Source organism: Physeter macrocephalus, chromosome 4, assembly GCF_002837175.3.
Source record: "Physeter macrocephalus isolate SW-GA chromosome 4, ASM283717v5, whole genome shotgun sequence".
Classification (NCBI taxonomy): Eukaryota; Metazoa; Chordata; class Mammalia; order Artiodactyla; family Physeteridae; genus Physeter; species Physeter macrocephalus.
Genome location: NC_041217.1, coordinates 35,245,779 through 35,262,788, shown reverse-complemented (window position 1 = coordinate 35,262,788; position 17,010 = coordinate 35,245,779). Strand labels below are relative to the sequence as shown.

General features: G+C 41.9%; 1 protein-coding gene across 1 annotated transcript in view; it reads left to right on the top strand.

The window, feature by feature from the left end:
* Nucleotides 1-17,010, top strand: part of HHAT (hedgehog acyltransferase) — a 364,592-nt gene that overhangs the window by 135,354 nt on the left and 212,228 nt on the right. The window contains exon 10 of the mRNA XM_055084098.1: nt 16,294-16,444. Within this exon, the coding sequence (XP_054940073.1) occupies nt 16,294-16,444 (151 nt within the window). The remainder of the gene's footprint in view (nt 1-16,293; nt 16,445-17,010) is intronic.

Below are 17,010 nucleotides of genomic sequence, written 5' to 3'. Positions count from 1 at the left end.
TTTTTCTTGATGAGTCTGGCTAATGGTTTATCAATTTTGTTTATCTTCTCAAAGAACCAGCTTTTAGTTTTATTGATCTTTGCTATCGTTTCCTTCATTTCTTTTTCATTTATTTCTGATCTGATCTTTATGATTTCTTTCCTTCTACTAAGTTTGGGCTTTGTTTGCTCTTCTTTCTCTAGGTTCTTTAGGTGTAAGGTTAGATTGTTTATTTGAGATGTTTGTTGTTTCTTGAGGTAGCATTGTATTGTTATAAACTTCCCTCTTAGAACTGCTTTTACTGCATCCCATAGGTTTTGGATCATCGTGTTTTCATTGTCATTTGTCTCTAGGTATTTTTTGATTTCCTCTTTGATTTCTTCAGTGATCTCTTGGTTATTTAGTAACGTATTGTTTAGCCTCCATGTTTTTGTGTTTTTTACGGTTTTTTTCCCTGTAATTGACTTCTAATCTCATAGCATTGTGGTCAGAAAAGATACTTGATATGACTTCAGTTTTCTTAATTTACTGAGGCTTAATTTGTGACACAAGATGTGATCTATCCTGGAGAATGTTCCATGCGCACTTGAGAAGATAGTGTAATCTGCTGTTTTTGGTTGGAGTGTCCTATAAATATCAATTAAATCTGTCTGGTCTGTTGTGTTATTTAAAGCTTCTGTTTCCTTATTAATTTTTGTTTGGATGATATGTCCATTGGTGTAAGTGAGGTGTTAAAGTCCCCCACTGTTATGTGTTACTGTCGATTTCCTCTCTTATAGCTGTTGGCAGTTGCCTACTGTATTGAGATGCTCCTCTGTTGGGTGCATATATATTTATAATTGTTATATCTTCTTCTGGGATTGATCCCTTGAGCATTATGTAGTGTCCTTCCTTGTCTCTTATAACATTCTTTATTTTAAAATCTATTTTATCTGATATGAGTATTGCTACTCCAGCTTTCTTTTGATTTCCATTTGCATGGAATGTCTTTTTCCATCCCCTCACTCTCAGTCTGTATGTGTCCCTAGATCTGAAGTGGGTCTCTTGTACACAGCATATATATGGGTCTTGCTTTTGTATCCATTCAGCAAGCCTGTGTCTTTTGGTTGGCTGCTTTCAATACTTTTTCTTTGTCTTTAATTTTTGCCAATTTGATTACTATGTGTCTCGGCGGGTTTCTCCTTGAGTTTATCCTGTATGGAACTCTCTGCGCTTCCTGGACTTGGGTGGCTCTTTCCTTTCCCATGTTAGGGAAGTTTTCGACTGTAATCTCTTCAGATATTTTCTCGGGTCCTTTCTTTCTCTCTTCTCCTCCTGGGACCCCTATAATGTGAATGTTGTTGCGTTTCATGTTTTCCCAGAGGTCTCTTAGTCTGTCTTCATTTATTTTCATTCTTTTTTCTTTATTCTGTTCCATAGCAGTGAATTCCACTATTCTGTCTTCCAGATCACTTATCTGTTCTTCTGCCTCAGTTATTCTGCTATTGATTCCTTCTAGTGTATTTGTCATTTCAGTTATTGTATTGTTCATCTCTGTTTGTTTGTTCTTTAATTCTTCTAGGTCTTTGTTAAACATTTCTTACATCTTCTCGATCTTTGCCTGCATTCTTTTTCCAAGGTCCTGGATCATCTTCACTATCATTATTCTGAATTCTTTTTCTGGAAGGTTGCCTATCTCCACTTCATTTAGTTATTTTTCTGGGGTTTTATCTTGTTCCTTCATCTGGTACATAGCCCGCTGCCTTTTCATCTTGTCTGTCTTTCTGTGAATGTGGTTTTTGTTCCATAGCCTGCAGAATTGTAGTTCTTCTTACTTCTGCTGTCTGCCCTCTGGTGGATGAGTCTATCTAAGAGGCTTGTGCAAGTTTCCTGATGGGAGGGACTGGTGGTGGGTAGAGCTGACTGTTGCTCTGGTGGGCAGAGCTCAGTTAAGCTTTAATCTGCTCCTCTGCTGATGGGTGGGGCTGGGTTCCCTCCCTATTGGTTGTTTGGTCTGAGGCGACCCAACACTGGAGCCTACCTGGCTCTTTGGTGGGGCTGATGGCAGACTCTGGGCGGGCTCACGCCAAGGAGTACTTCCCAGAACTTCTACCGTCAGTGTCCTTGTCCTCATTGTGAGACACAGCCACCCCCTGCCTCTGCAAGAGACCCTCCAGCACTAGCAGGTAGGTCTGGTTCAGTCTCGTATGGGGTCACTGTTCCTTCCTCTGGGTCCCGATGAGCACACTACTTTGTGTGTGCCCTCCAAGAGTGGAGTCTGTGTTTCCCTAGTCCTGTCAAAGTCCTGCAATCAAATCCCGCTAGCCTTCAAAGTCTGATTCTCTAGGTATTCCTCCTGCCGTTGCCAGACCCCCAGGTTGGGAAGCCTGACGTGGGGCTCAGAACCTTCACTCCAGTGGGTGGACTTCTGTGGTATAAGTATTCTCAAGTTTGTGAGTCACCCACCCAGCAGTTATGGGGTTTGATTTTATTGTGGTTGCGCCCCTTCTACCATCTCATTTGGCTTCTCCTTTGTCCTTGGATGTGGGGTATCTGTTTTGGTGAGTTCCAGTGTCTTCCTGTTGGTGATTGTTCAGCAGTTAGTTGTGATTCCGGTGCTCTTGCAAGAGGGAGTAAGAGCATGTCCTTCTACTCTTCTACCTTGAACCAAATCCTCTATTTCTGTTTTTTATATAGATTCATTTGTATCATTTTTTAAGATTCCACATATAAGTGATATTGTATGATATTTGTCTTCCTCTGTCTGACTTACTTCACTTACTATGATAATCTCTAGGTCATCCATGTTGCTGCAAATGGCATTATTTCATTCTTTTTTATGGTTGAGTAATATTCCACTGTATATATACACCACATCTTCTTTATCTGTTCGTCTGTTGATGGATGCTTAGGTTGCTTTGCTGTTGTAAATAGAGTAGCACGACTTCTTGAGGATGTATTTATTTTAGCAGAACTCTTTGCAGAGAAATTTGGGGCTTCCTTTCTCTAATGGAGGGTATCAGATTGGGCCCAGGAGACCACTGATCTTCCCTCTCAAGCTAGCAGAATATTGTTTCTTCACAATTAAGTTGCTGTTATCAAAATTATAGCAGTCTTTAGCTAAGAAGATTAAAGATCAGTCCTGTGGCTCAGATTTTCCTTTGAAATTCCCTGCAGGTTCCCTTTTTTGGTAACTCGGCCATGAGTGTCAGAATGAGTCTGAAACATTAGCTTTGAAGTTCTGTCATAGAACCAACAGATTGAGCAAGAGAGGTGTCTCTTTTCTATGTATGAAAATCAGAAAATATGAATGAACAGCAGCAAAAAGGTAACCTTACTTTCCCCAGGAAAATTGCTGTTTACACTTTGATGTATGTTTTTAAACATGGGGAAGGGGAATAGGGTGTGGATCTTCTAACTCAGAATTTCTCAAACTTGACTGAACATAACTTCCCAGGACTTGTTCTGCATTCAGATTTCAGGGCTCTGACCCAAACCTACTGAACCAGAATCTGTCAAGGAGGGGCCTGGGAATCTCTGTGATTACCTGTTATTCTAGGTGATTCTTAGGACCAAATAAACTTGAGAAACGTTATTGATGAAGATCGCAGTGGGGCATCTTCCTATATGGAGACATGCTTCTTCACGGGCTGCCAGTTCCCAGTGATTCAGGGACTGATAAGCAGGTTCCTTATTCCACCTCATGGCATTCTCTCCCTTCTCCTTCCTGTAATTGGCCTCTCCGTTTTACCCTTTTCAGACTTTCTGTGCTCACAGTGTGAGAAGGAGGTGGAATTGTGCTGGTATTAGTCCATTTTGCTCACTATCCCTTGCAGATGTGTTTGGTTGGTGGGTAAACAGGAAGTTGAATATTTCTGGCTAAAATTCAGCGTTCTGGTGGGGGCTCTTAATGCCTCCCATTTTAAAAGTTCATACTTTGGAAAAATAAAAGGATAAGCATATAATTAACCCCCATATATTCATCACCCAGGTTCAACAATTATCAACTCATGGCCATTTTTTCTTTCATCTGTACTCTCTCCGATACTACTGTTTGGAAGCAAATCCCAGATGTCTTATCACTATACATAAACATTTCAGTAGTATCTCTAGAAGATAATAACTCTCATTTTCTTTTCTTTCATTCTTTTTTAAAAAGACTTTATTTTTTTTTACAGCAGTTTCAGGTTCACAGCAAAATTGAGAGGAAGGTACAGAGATTTCCTATATACCTCCTGTTCCCCCTGTCTGCCCACTGTAAACATCCGCTATCAGAGAGGGTACATCAGCTAAAATTGATGAACCTACATTGATACATCATTATCACCCAAAATCCATAGTTTACAATAGGGGTTCACTCTTGGTGTTGTACATTCTAGGGCTTTGGACAAATGTCTGATGACATGTATCCTCATTTTCTTTTGAACATCAGAATCTTATAAGAAGACAAAATATGGCAACCTGAAACTATACCTGAATTTGAGTTTAGGAGTTTAGGATTAAGGAGGGCAAAGGCAGTAACTTATGGCTTTTCTTTAAAGAACCCCAAAAAGATCACATTTCTTGAGTTCATTATTGAATAGTGTTTCACCATGGTAAATCCAGGTATATGAGGTTATGGGGATAAAAGAGAGCTTTGGCAAGGGATTTGAGAGTGATTGAAGGGGTGGGGTGGTGAAAATAATTGCAGATGAGTTGTTCTCACCTCATAGGTAAAGATATAATGAAGCTCTGCGGAATGTACATTAAGAGTCTTTTGAAATCTGTCTTGAAAACTAGGGACACAAACATATGTCAGATAGCGTAAGAGTCTCTTCGTTTTTTCACCCTTTGGAGGCATTAAATATGCCAAGGTTTGTTAAGATACAACAGAAAATTTTTATAAATTCTCTCCTTGGATTAGAATCCTGAGGTTATTTAAAGTTAATACAGTGTGAACCCATAGCTACACTGGGATTTACTACTGTGGGACTTGACTGTTCAATTACAGGTGCTCCGTGTGGTGTGAGGATAATTTCATGGTGCATGCTTGCAGAATGGGAGAGATGCCTGCTCCATGTGGGGTCATAAAGGGTAGCAAGTTGCACCACAGTTATTTAAAACACTAACTATCCCTTGCCCTCCCTTTCCCTCCCCAGTATCCCTCAGAATACTGTGATCTTTGTTGATCCCTACCTAACCCATTACTGTGCTCAGGTAGCTTAGCGTACAGCTAACTTCTTAGCTAACATGAAATAGGCGTATTTTTCTTTTAAGCAAAGTTGATAAATTTGTTGGATACTTTGGGGAGGCAATTATTTGCTTCCTAAAGGGATTTTGTGGTTTCTTGAGGATTTGCAATAGAACACTTTAATTAGTAGTTAATTTCCAATTCTTTTTGCACATAGATTTTACAGACCACTTCTTCTGGGCAAAGTGAGTTACACTGAAGCATCAAAATTCAAACAATAATCTACACCTGATCTCTACCTGCAGATTTGCTTTTTAGAGTTTTCAGGTCACTCAGCCCTGTGTAAATCTCCCTCCTTTTCCCACATAACTTCATTAAGTCTTAGGTAGCTTTGTGTGTAGTATTACTTTGTTTCTGCTGCGTGGGTTCTTCTTCCCTCACAGTTTTTGGATGGGGAGGGGCCTTTGCAGACTTATATAAACCCTTAATTCAGCATGTCTATTCTGTTACATGACAATAGTCATTTTTTAAAAAGATTTTAAATTTATTTTACCATTTAAAAATGCTTCTGGAACACTTTGATTTTACTTTAAGATATATTTTGTGATGTATTTAATATTTTTATTGGACAATTATAATTTGATATTAAGTGTGATTTATTGTAGCTTATAGCCTTTTCCCTAAAGATGTTAACAATTTATAATTAAAGAGGATGGGAAAATAGGATTTCATATTCTATCCAGATAACTTTTTTTTCCCCTAGCAACATACATTTTCTGTTAAGAGAGGCATTTTGGTGCTTTAAACTCTAACAAGAAGAAAGTTTTGAAAACTAGATTTCGCATTAACTAGTATGCCCAAAGATTAAGCATTTAGGAAGGTAAGCTTTCCGAGTTTCTGAGTTAATAACTACTTATTTTGATGCTATGAGGATCAGAATTCTCAAATCTGTGAATCCAGAGTTGCTCACCACAGCACATTTGTTTTTTGCATATCTTTACTTACTGTGTGCTCCTTGAGGCTGGCTTCCTGAGGATCTTTAGAGCTCGGTCCCTGCCTGGTTTTTTCTTCTTGGAATACCTCCTTCAACTCCCTTTAGCAGCTCGCTTGTTGTCCTGTCATCTGGTCTACCTCACACAGACTGTTCCGAGTCTGGTCTCAGAGTTGTATGTGAATCTAGTAAATGTGGTGACTTGGAAGCAGCAGATGCAGATTCAAGTCCTGACTCTGCTACTTTAGTGTGTGATCTTAAGCAAGTTTTGTAACCTTTTTTTGTGCCCAGGTTCCTGTCTATAAAATGTGGGTCGTAATAATACCCATGCCCACAGAGGGGTATGTTGTGAGAATTAAAAATGATGACGCATACTGCTCGGTATATATAGAGAGCAAGTGCTTAATAATCAGTAGCTGCTGCCATTATGCCGGAATGTATTCTCAGAAACTAGTTTGTTGCTAAACTTGTCCTGGCAGTGAGACTATATTTTATACACACACGCGCGCACACACGCACACACACACACACACGAGATATTTCAAAAGTCATTAAAAATATAGTGACTATGTGTTTATCCATCACTTAGTTTAAAAAGCAAAGTATGGGGCTTCCCTGGTGGCGCAGTGGTTGCGCGTCCGCCTGCCGATGCAGGGGAACCGGGTTCGCGCCCCGGTCTGGGAGGATCCCACATGCCGCGGAGCGGCTGGGCCCGTGAGCCGTGGCCGCTGGGCCTGCGCGTTATTACCAACATAGTTGAAGCCCCGTGGAGACCCCCTCCTGATTGCCTTTCCCTTCCTTCTAAATGGTAACCACTATCCCGAGTTTGGTGATTTTTGCTCTCATGTGTTTCTTTACACTTTCACTACGTATGTGACTATTGTTTTACATGGCTGTTGGTAACTAATAGGGCATGTGGAAAATGAACTAGAGTTGTTTGAGGAGCCTCATGTAAAGGATGTGGTGGGTCCCACCCTCACAGTCGTAGGGAGAGAAAAAAGGGCAGAGATCTGACTTACGCCCTGTCAGGAGAGCCCAGGCCTTGGTCCCCTTGCTTGGCTGCTGCCCCGCCCCCCGCCGGAATGGGGACCCATCTGAGGACTACAGCCTGGCTTCTCTGTCCTCTGCTGTACGTCACTTAGAAAGAGACTGTGTGGCCAGAAGTTTACATCTCCAGAATCACTCTTGAACAACTTGAGTGTGTTCTTGTTTCATTTGTCATCCACCCTCTTGGCTCACCTCTAGTTTGGGGGTTTGGGCACTTTGATTACCATTCCTCTAGCCTCTCCAACTCATTGCCTTTTTTTTTTGACTCCTCCCAGCTCCTTGGTTTGGCATTACTTGCACTGAATACTCAGTATTTGCATTTCTAAGAAGCAGCCTTCTCTGAACTGCTCATGGGGGAGATGCAGCCTGGGTGCTGGGACCACCGTCCCTCCTTTTTGAGCCCTGGAGGGCCAGCTGCTGGGCGTGAGTGACCTTGTCATCTACATGTACAGCCAGTTGTTTAGAGCATATTATTACTATAGTATGAGCAGGGAATCTTGTGATACAAACCATGCCCCGGTAGATGAATGACAGGTATTCACATTAGTTAGAGATTCAGCTCAGGATGATGTAGTGGATGAGTCTGAACTCATTACTGGGTTCCAGCTGGTTTCTCCTTCAGTAGGTCAGTTATCCTGTTGAGCCCAGAAGGTGAGACACTGACTCCTACCTGGTGGGGCTGCAGGTTCAACTTCTAAATCCTTAGGTTTAGGTTGAAACTACAGAATTTGCTGTAGTTACTTATTGAATTTCTTTTATCTCCTTGGCCTCGGCAGGCTGGACAAGGTTCATGAGCTCCATTGGTGGCATCTCTCACCAGCACGCCATTCTTTCCTTCCTGACTTCAGTGCTTGCTCTTCTGGAGCTCCTGGTAGCAATTCCTCAGTTTTATTATCTCATGCCCTTCCCCCATCAATCACGTTTACTGACTTGGTTTTCTAGGCACCAATCCATCTTCTCCTCCTGACAAAGAGTGGTATATAACCACTGCAAGGCAATAGCTATCTCTTCTTTAGTGTCTCTATGGGAACCTGTGAAATCATGGTAATTCTGACCGCTGGTTTTGACCTTCCCAAGACGTGAGCTCCCCTTCCTCCTGATACCCCCAGCGGGAAGGGAAGAATTGCCAATTCTATCATGACACTACTTCTATTTAGGTTGTGGTTCCTGATCTGTATTCTTATTGACTAGTCTTTATACTTCTAGTACTTACTCATATCTTATATAGGAAAGGTTCTTTTTTTTTTTATTATTGTGGTAAGCATACTTAACATGAGATCTGTGCTCTTACCACATTTTTAAGTGTAAAATATGGTATTCACTGTAGGCATGAAAATTCTTATAAAGAACTTTATGTGTGAGGAAACCTTTATAAAATATCTAGGCTTCCTAATCCCAATAGGCAATCACAGAATGGTTCACAAAATCTAGAATAGATTAGATGTAGGCAAGATGAAAGTGACTGGAGTCATTTGCCTTGGAGCAGAAAAGGTCCAGGGTTGAGGTCAGGGTATGGACTGAGGCAGGAGCCTAGGACAGGCTGGAGATGGGAGCATGGTGGTGGGTCAGGGTGGCACAAACTGGTGAGGACAGATACGACAGTATGATAGTGCAGAGACAACATGCCTCCTGAAGCGGAGTGAAGCTGGAGCCAGTGCCTTTCACTGACTGTTGGTATCCCAAGGACAGGGCTCAGGCATGCAAAGATAGCAGCTCTGCAGCAGGCCAGCAGAGCCGAGGGACATCTCTCTTCAGTCCTCGGCAAACTGTGGCATAGACATGACTTGACCCATTCTCTGGTTAGTGAAGGCTTTTCACTAGAGGGAGAGGTCCTTGATTTTGGAAACAGGAGACCTGGGTTTTACGATCCAGTGTTTATGACCCCTGAGACTCGAGGAGGTCATAATTCTTACAAATGTTTGTTTTTTTAAATCTGACAATGGGAGTAATACTTATGACCCAGGGTTGAATAAAAAATAGCAGTGGGTTAATATACATGAAAGTACATTTATTTTTTTCAGTGCATTTCTTAATTCAGCAAATACCCATTGGTCATATCCATGCTGTGTCAGACACTGCTTGGGGCTAAGGGGATGGAGGTAGAGAGGACAGCTGTGGCCCCTGCCCCATAGAGCTTACAGTGACCGGACTTCACAGAAAGCTGTCCCACGTTATGTACTTGTAAGGAAGCATGTGACTGTTTTGGCTGGAGCTTTTAGGAAGACTTTGTGAAATAATGGCCTTAGGTGGGGGCTTAAAGAAGGATACAGTTTCAGCAGACAAAATGGAGAGGGGAAGACCTTTAGGCAGAGGAGTGAGTGAGCAAAGAGAGAGTGAAGGGTGCGATTGGGTAAAAATGAGTAGTTCCAGGGAGGAAAAGTGAGTTGGGCCTGACTCACTTTGCCCTTCACACCTACCCCCCCGCCCCGCCGCCCACCAGTATGAAATTCTTCAGCTATTTGTTTGAGGACCAGAGCTGAGAGGAGGGGAAAAGCCAAATGGGAGCCCATCACCAGCTGCTTTAGATCAAATTATGGTGAGGTCATATCAAATGCAGAGAGAGTATGGAGGGCTGGGTAGGTAGGGGTGTCAATGGAGGAAGGGCTGAACTCAAGGGAACCCCAACATTTGGGGCTTTTTCTCAGTCCGCATTCTCCTAGAACTCTTTGTAGAATTAATCTCCTCCTGTCTTGAAAGTCTACTCTGTTTCTGGTTTTGAGGGAGAGAAAGCCTCATTCTCTTTGGACAAGTTGAGTTTGAGGCCCTTCCAGTTGGAGGTGGCCCACAGGTGGTAGAATTCACTGCACATTCAGTCACTTGGAGGCAATAGCAAGCATAGACCTAGGACTTCTGTTTCTGTCTCCCTTTCCCGGCTTTGTTCTTGATGCTGGGAGGTCCCAGACCCACAGAGGATTCTTTTATTTGGTGGCAGGTCTGAACTTCAGTAGTGACTTAGTCCTCAGAATAGAGGATTAAGATTTTAGAATATCAGTGTACTTCCCAGAAAAACCCTGATACAAATAGTTTCATACTACAGCGTGAATTATCAATTTAGTTACTTTTCAAGGAAACATTTATTAAGCTTTAATTATAGGTCAGATATTAGGTGCTGGGAATACAAGAGGCATAAGATATAATTCCTGATCTTGAAAAGCTTGTGGTCTCACAGAATGGGTACAACTGTGGTCTCGTGTGATAATCACAGCACAAACCATAGAACAAAGTATGATGACAGCCTGGAGAGAGCCAGGGGGCTGCATAGCTCACCCCCTTACCTTCAAGTTTTTGCTCAAATATCCTCTTTTCAATGAGGACCACCCTGACTCCCCTTTTAAAAAGTAGCAGCACCTGCCACCTCTGCATTCTGAGTTCCCTTACCCTGCTCAACAATTTTTATTTCTTTTTCCATTGCATTTATCACCCTCTGTCCCAGTCGGCTGTTGCTGAATAACAAACCATCCTCAAACTTAGTTGAAAACAGTGATTTCCTCTCTCTCACTGTTCCGTTGGTTGACAGGACTTGGTTGGGTAGTTCTTGCTTGGGGTCTCTCCTGTGGTTGCTGCCAGATATCAGCTCGTGCTGCAGGCATCTGAAGGTTCTACTGGGCAGGACATCGAAGGTGGCTCCTCACACGGTTGGCAATTGAGGCTGACTTGGCTGGGAGCTCAGCGATGCTGTCCTCTAGAGCATCTTCATGTGGCCTCTCTACGTGGCTCAGGCATCTCGCAGCCTGGCAGCTGGATCCAAGAGTGAGCGTTCCAAAGGGCAGGAAGCAGACGATGCCAGGCCAATGACAGGCTACACTTGGAATTGGAACAGCATCACTCTTTCTGAATCTCTTGGTCCTAGGATCTGCCCAGATTTGCTTTGGACGGGGAGAGTGGCAAGATTACATTACAGAAGGGCATGTGGGATGGAAGATATCATTGCAGCCACTGTTGGGGAATATGTTCTGCCATACTTCCTTAGTATCCATATAGAATTTGTTTATTTTTATGTCTGTTTTTTGTTGAGTCCTGTTAGGATGTAAGCCCCATGAAGGCAGAAATGTCCACTGATGTATACCAAGCATCTACACCATACTAGGCACATAATAATTACAACGAATAGTTTTTTAAGTGTTCTACCAAATGTGTCTAAGTCACTGTGTTCAGATTGTTCTAGAGGTGAGGGTTTTAATCCCACTCCCGATTTACATTATTTTCTGTCACTTTTAACACACTGTATACTCTATAAAGCAGGGATCTCATGTCTTTATTCAACACTGTATGGCTCAGTATCTGGTAAGCAGTTGGTGCTCAATAATTATATATTGAATTAATGCAAAATAAGTTATTGATTCCGCTTGAAGCATAGGGAAGTTAAGAAGAGGCCATATTGGAATTGGGGCCTGAAGGATAAATGGGATTTTGCCAGGAAACGGTGGGATAGGGCATAAAGGCAGAAGAAAACACCAAGTGCCAAGGGGAGAGATACATGGAACTGTAATGAAACTGACCTGTGATCTCCCTGAAGCCTGGGTCCCCACCTGGTCTGACCACTAGTCTACTTCCCATAGCAACTAACTAGTGATTCACTGGTCAGGTGCTCGGGACATGCTTGTTGAATGAATGAGTGTAACATATGAACTCATCTTTGACTTTTTTGGGAGGAAGGTGTTGAGTTAGGTAAAAACCAATCATAACTCCTGCTAGTAAGAAGATCTTTGAAATATAATCCTGGCAAAAATGTTTTAAAGTATTAAAAAAATAGCAAAATTTTTTATTTTTAAATATAATGAAAGTGAGTTCAATTTATGTATGTCAAATAACTTTCAATCAGAGTAGAGTCACTTGTATTCTTTTTTTTGAATTTTTATTGGAATATAGTTATTTACAGTGTTGTATTAGTGTCTGCTGTACAGCAAAGTGAATCAGTTATACATATACATACATCCACTCTTTTTTAGATTCTTTTCCCATATGGGTCATTACAGAGTATTGAGTAGAGTTCCCTGTGCTATACAGTAGGTCCTTCTTAGTTATCTATATTATATATGTCAATCCCAATCTCCCAATTTATTCCTCCTTTGCCCTTTCCCCCCTGGTAACCATAAGTTTGTTTTTTTTACATTTGTGACTCTATTTCTGTTTTGTAAATAAGTACATTTGTACCATTTTTTAGATTCCACATATAAGTGATATCATATGGTATTTGTCTTTCTCTTTGTGACTTACTTCACTCAGTATGACAATTTCTATGTCCATTCATGTTGCTGCAAATGGCATTATTTTGTTCTTTTGTATGGCTGAGTAATATTCCATTGTATATAGGTACCACATCTTCTTTACCCATTCATCTGCTGATGGACATTTAGGTTGCTTCCATGTCCTGGCTGTTGTAAATTGTGCTGCAATCATAAGTTTGTTTTTTTTACATTTGTGACTCTATTTCTGTTTTGTAAATAAGTACATTTGTACCATTTTTTAGATTCCACATATAAGTGATATCATATGATATTTTTCTTTCGTATGTTGCCTCCCAGCATATCATATTCCTAGTGGGAGATTGTTAATCCTTAGGGTTAACCCTGAAACCTTGGGCCAAATCTTAAAACGGAAAGACTAATCTTCAGGTCAAGGGGAAAGAAGAATGAGCCATGTGTCTTTCATAGGGGTGATGGAAATCAACAGCAAGAGAGCAGAATTGTTAAACTCATGGGTATAAACACATTTTTTTTTCCAAAAAGACTAAACAATACAGAAATCACAATTATAATGTTTTAACAACCACTATGCATCATTTCTTTTTCTATGAGCTTATGAACCAGTTACTAAAATGTCAAGGAAAAAGTTAAGCCTTTTGTATCTTAATCCATAAAAAAATACTCAATATCAGGTAAATGGGGCACTTGTTGCATATTGATAAATATGTGGCTTCTTGTGCTTTCCATCCATATTGGGGGAAAAAAATCCCCAATTATGTTATCTTCAATTAGATCTAGCCACAGAGTTCTATTAAATACCTGTACAAGAGCAACCCTTTCCTTAGCCTAGTTCCATATGAAAGTACTAACAAATGGTGATGATTGTATGCAAATGGTGATTCATAAAAATGTAGATTCAGTTGTGGATTTTAATTCATATGCCTCATATATAACAGCTGTACAAAAAAAAAGTCAAATTAAAGGCAGCATTTGAGACAAGGAGCAGCCTGTTCTTCCTGATCTGGTATCCGTTAACAAGGAGAAGAAATCTCTGATGCTTCATCTATAAAAGAGCTCTGGGTGGCCTTGACTATCCATGTACAGTCTTCCATAGGTCCTTCGATACCTTCAGTTCTTCAGGATGATCACTGTCAGCTCTGGAAGCTTTGTGCCTTTTAATTAGTCATTCTTACTTATGTCCTGCCTTTTGGTAGCTCTGGGACTTTTCTGACTAGAGCCTGGTGGTTCATTTTGAAATATTTTATAGGTTCCCTCACTGCCATCTCAGCCAATGGAACTGATTTCTCCACCATTCAGGGTAGTCCTGTGCCCCCCAGCAAATGCTTTTAAGATGGTATTGTTAGCATATATATACCTCTTCTTGATGAATTTCTATATACACCCCCCCCCACATATATATATGTATTCACACACACACATGCACACACATCAGCTTTTTTCTTGTCTCTTATCAGATACATCCAAGAAGGCTACCATTATATAGCAGCCCTTCCAACAGATATGACTGTAGTCTGGTTTCCAAAAAGAACCTCTTTGACCACTCCTGAGTGGGACTGAGACATGGTGATTCCTGGGGTTTTCTCCTTATAGGACATATGGCTGTTGAATTTGAACCACTGTTTGCCTTTGCCCAAATTGTATATTCAGAAAATGGCTTATGTGTTTCTTCTGGCACAGAGTTACTATTTATAGACACACATTCCACGGTAGTGATAGTCTTTCAGAGATCCTCGTGTAACATCAAGAGGACCAGATAGAAATATCTTCTGCTAGTACTTCTTTAAGGCTTAGCTATTTCCTTCAGACTGTCCCATAGATAAGCTAATCAGTGGCATCAGCCTGCCCTGCATTATTTCCCTGCGCGCTGGGGAAGGTGAGTTTGGAGGTTGGACAGCACGTGGCCACCGGTCATCTACTCCAGGGTTTCCTCGTGCACTTTGCCCTTGGCCTTTTCCTTATGGGCACTGCTCTGGCAGACTCGCTTCACCTCCTCACCCCGCTGCTGAGGCCAGCAGTTTGCCCAGGTTTGTGGTGCCCCGTAGACCTATAGCCCAGATCCCCCATCTTCCTCTCAGGGTAAAGAGGTTGGAAGCAACTGGCCCAGAAGCCCACTGGGATGTGTCAATCAGTAGAGCATCCTGAACTCCAGCTGGAGACATGGGTCGCCCTCAGAGGGCACAGGCGGAGGCCTGTGGCGCCAGAGTATGTGTCTCGGCCTCAGATCTCACCCTGTGCCCACACCCTGCATTCCTTTTGCTCCAGAAGGGACACAGTTCTGGCCAAGAAGCTGCTGGTTCTTACAGCTTGGGGCCCTTATGTGTTTTTTTTAATAGCTTTATTGTGATAGAGTTCACATATCATATAATCCATCCATTTAAAGTGTACAACTCAATGGCTTTTAGTATATCACAGATATGTGCAAATATCACCACCACCAATTTTAGAACATTTTCATTACCTCAGAAAAAACCCCTACCATTTAGCCACCACCCCCCATAATCTTGCTCTCCAGCCCCTCAGTGCTAAGGAACTAGTAATCAACTTTCTGTCTCTATTTCTGTTTTTGTTTCCCTCTTCTGGACTTTCATTTGAATGGAATCATATAAAATGTGGCCTTTTGTGGCTCACTTCACTTAGCATGTTGTTTTCAAGATTCATGTTGCAGCATGTATCAGTACTTCATTTCTTTCTTTTAAAAAAAAATTTATTAATTTATTTATTTTTGGCTGCATTGGGTCTTCATTGCTGTGCACGGCCTTTCTCTGTTTGCAGCGAGCGGTGGCTACTCTTGGTTGCGGTGCGCGGGCTTCTCATTGCAGTGGCTTCTCTTTTCGCGGAGCACGGGCTCTAGGTGCATGGGCTTCGGTAGTTGCAGCACGTGGGCTCAGTAGTTGTGGCTCATGGGCTCTAGAGCTCAGGCTCAGTTGTTGTGGCGCACAGGCTTAGTTGCTCCAGGGTATGTGGGATCTTCCTGGACGAGGGCTCGAACCCATGTCCTCTGCATTGGGAGGTGGATTATTAACCACTGCGCCACCAGGGAAGCCCTTCATTTCTTTTTGTGGCTGAATAATTTTCTACCGTATGGCTATACTATGTTTTATTTATCCATTCATCTGTCAGTGGGCATTTGGGTTATTTCCAACTTTTGGCTCTTGTGAATAATGCTGCTGTGAACATTCAGGTACAAGTTTCTATGTGGACCCCTGTTTTCATTTCACTTGGGTATATACCCAAGGGTGGAATTGCTGGGTCATATGGTAATTGTATGTTTAATCATTTAAGAACTGCCAAATGTTCTCTAAAGTGCCCACATCAGGACTTCCCTGGCGGTCCAGTGGTTAAGACTCTGTGCTTCCACTGGGTGCATGGGTTTGATCCCTGGTCAGAGAACTAAGATCCCCCATGCTGTGGGGCATGGCCAAAAAGAAAAGTGGCCACATCATTTTACATTCCTACCAACAGTGTATGACGGTTCCAGTTTCTCCACATCTTTGCCCCCTTGTTGATCTGACTTTATGCTTCTAACCATCCTAGTGGGTGTGAACTCACGTGAGGTTTTGAAAGGATTTGGGAAGGATTTTTCCTTTCTAATAGTTTTTAATGCCATATATATATATATATATATATTTACATATCCATATGTTTTTAAAGTGTGCCCTTTTCTAGCATTTGTAAAAGCATGACTGTTAAGAGGTCCTGTTGCCTGTCACAATAATAAAGGAGATTTCAATATTTGTTAATCCCAAAATATCATTGCCTAGAACCGACATGGGAGACTTGTTAAATGTGTGAGTTGCGGGGAGGGGAGGGGAGTGGTCGGGGAAGCAGGAGCAGGTAGTGTGTTTCTGGAGCCTTGCATATTTCCCAGGAGATTGCTGCACTTCTTGTCGCTGTGTCTAACAGGTCCCTCTGTGTTTCAGGAGGACTGGCGTTGGCCCAAGTGCTCTTCTTCTATGTGAAGTACTTGGTGCTCTTTGGTGTCCCAGCTCTGCTCATGCGCCTGGATGGACTCACGCCACCGCCCCTCCCTCGCTGTGTCAGCACCATGTTCAGTTTCACGGGGATGTGGAGGTCAGTGGCTTGGTTTATTAAGGCCCTTCAGGGACATCCAGTGGGAGGACCCATGGCTTGGCCAGCTTCGCAGCGCCTGGGCCACCATCCTTTCTCTGCCCTTCACTCAAGCCGCATTTGGCACTTCGGTTTTTTTAATCTGTCTAACAGGATGACAATCCATGTTTTCTGAACCTCTCAAAAATCTTGTCAGGCTACGAAAATTGTGAAGTAAGAAAGTTTCTCACCAAGTTTGTGTACAGATACACAAAGGGTTATGTCTAAAGCGGTTTTTTACTAGCTTGGGACATGATGTATATATATATATATATATATATTTTTTTTTTTTTAAATTAATTAATTAATTTATTTTTGGCTGCACTGGGCCTTTGTTGCTGCGCTCGGGCTTTCTCTAGTTGCGGCGAGCGGGGGCTACTCTTTTTTTTTTTCAACATTTTTATTGGAGTATAATTGCTTTACAATGGTGTGTTAGTTTCTGCTTTATAACAAAGTGAATCAGTTATACATATACACATGTTCCCATATCTCTTCCCTCTTGCGTCTCCCTCCCTCCCACCCTCCCTATC